Source organism: Taurulus bubalis (assembly GCF_910589615.1).
Source record: "Taurulus bubalis genome assembly, chromosome: 1".
Lineage (NCBI taxonomy): Eukaryota > Metazoa > Chordata > Actinopteri > Perciformes > Cottidae > Taurulus > Taurulus bubalis.
This window is the reverse complement of record NC_136589.1, coordinates 7254038-7255807: the sequence shown is the minus strand read 5'-3', so window position 1 is coordinate 7255807 and position 1770 is coordinate 7254038. Positions and strand designations below refer to the sequence as shown.

The window sequence follows — 1770 nt, the reverse complement described above, 5'->3', positions numbered from 1 at the left end:
CCATAGTCTTATGTGCGCTTTTGGTGCGTGATGCGCGTCTCAGGAGCGCATGGCGCTAACTGTGTGTTTAATATGCCTGTCTCGCCCGGCGTGTTGCCCCAGACACTGTGTAGCACAAATCCCCACCTCCACTCCAATGAGAGCTCGGGAGGAAAAGGAGGGAGGGGGAAAAAGGGTTAAGGGGAGTCTTGGATGGAGTCTGCTGGGCGGAGTGGAAGAGCGCTGATTGGATGACTGCCTGTGACGCAGGGGACGTGAAAAAGATGATAACTAGTTAAGAAGGCAGTTTGTAACTCTGGAAAAAGAGTGCAGAGCTTGAGACTATACATCACGCAGTGGACGTGGACGAACCGGCGCGAACACAGAGCTCAGCCTTCTTGGCAGAGTGCGGAGGGCTGATAGACACTGCGGCGTCCGGACTGGAAACAGAGGACCATGGTGCAGCACACGGACACCAGCGAGACGGACGGGAGCATGTCCAGGGAGGCTACCGACTCGGAGGAGAGTGAATTTATGGCATGCAGCCCCGTGCCGATCAACCCGGACTGGTGCAAGACAGCCACCGGTCACATCAAGAGACCGATGAATGCGTTTATGGTCTGGTCCAAGATCGAGAGGAGAAAGATCATGGAGCAGTCGCCGGACATGCACAACGCGGAGATTTCCAAGCGCTTGGGGAAGAGGTGGAAGATGCTCAAGGACAGCGAGAAGATCCCGTTCATCCGAGAAGCCGAGAGGCTGCGGCTAAAACACATGGCTGACTACCCCGACTACAAGTACAGACCCAAGAAAAAACCAAAGCTCGACAGTTCAAAATCATCAGCACCGTCTCCGGAGAAGTGCGGTAAAATTGCAAAGACTCCCAGCAAGAAGTGTTCAAAGATAAAGACTAAGAGCGGCTCCAAATCCTCTCACGGCTACGAGGACTGCGTGTTTCCCAGCTTAAAAGTTACAAAGACTGTAAAAAGTGAGCTCACCGATGAGGACGATGACGACGAGTACGAAGAGGACTACCGGATGGGGATTAAGGCGAGGGACGAGGAGCGCCTTAGGCCGTACAATGTAGCCAAAGTTCCCGCGAGCCCAACTTTGAGTTCCTCGGCCGAGTCCGAGGGGACGAGCATGTACGAAGAAGTGCGGAACAACAGCAGACTGTTTTACAATATCAAAAACATTACCAAGCAGAGCACATTGCACGCTGCTTCTGTCTCACCAGCATCCTCCAGGTCGGTCTCCACGTCCTCCTCCTCCTCCTCCTCCAGCAGCTCCTCTTCCGGCGAGGAAGCGGACGATTTGCTGTTTGACTTTAGTTTGAATTTCGCCCCCAGCGCCCCAGGCTCGGAGCTGGGCAACCCCAATTCAGGAAACCTCTCCCTGTCTCTTGTGGATAAGGACCTGGACTCTTTCAGTGAGGGCAGCCTGGGCTCTCACTTTGAATTCCCAGACTATTGCACGCCAGAACTCAGTGAGATGATTGCCGGGGACTGGCTGGAGGCGAACTTTTCCGACCTGGTCTTCACATACTGAATTGAAAAAAAAGTTCCTCTAGTAATAACAGAGAAGGAAGAAAGTAAATTATATATGTGTCCTGGTCAAGTTGTCCCTAGCCCTGCCTCCTGTGGGTTTTCTGAAGGGTCGGTGGAGGACCAGGAGGCGAGGTGAGGTTTGAGGAATGAGATGCTTATGAAGCTGGTAGCAAAAAAAAAAGCAAAGTCTGCAGACGTTTTTTTTCTGGCAGCATGACAGGGTTTTATGGATTTTTTCCCCCGT

At 52.7% G+C, this 1770-nt stretch overlaps 1 protein-coding gene across 1 annotated transcript; it reads left to right on the top strand.

The window, feature by feature from the left end:
- Positions 1-435: 435 nt before the first annotated feature.
- Positions 436-1527, top strand: sox11a (SRY-box transcription factor 11a; the record flags this gene model as incomplete). The annotated part of the gene is made up of 1 exon (XM_079219180.1): positions 436-1527. The coding sequence occupies one exon, from the start codon at positions 436-438 to the stop codon at positions 1525-1527; it is 1092 nt and encodes a 363-aa protein (XP_079075306.1).
- Positions 1528-1770: the final 243 nt, after the last annotated feature.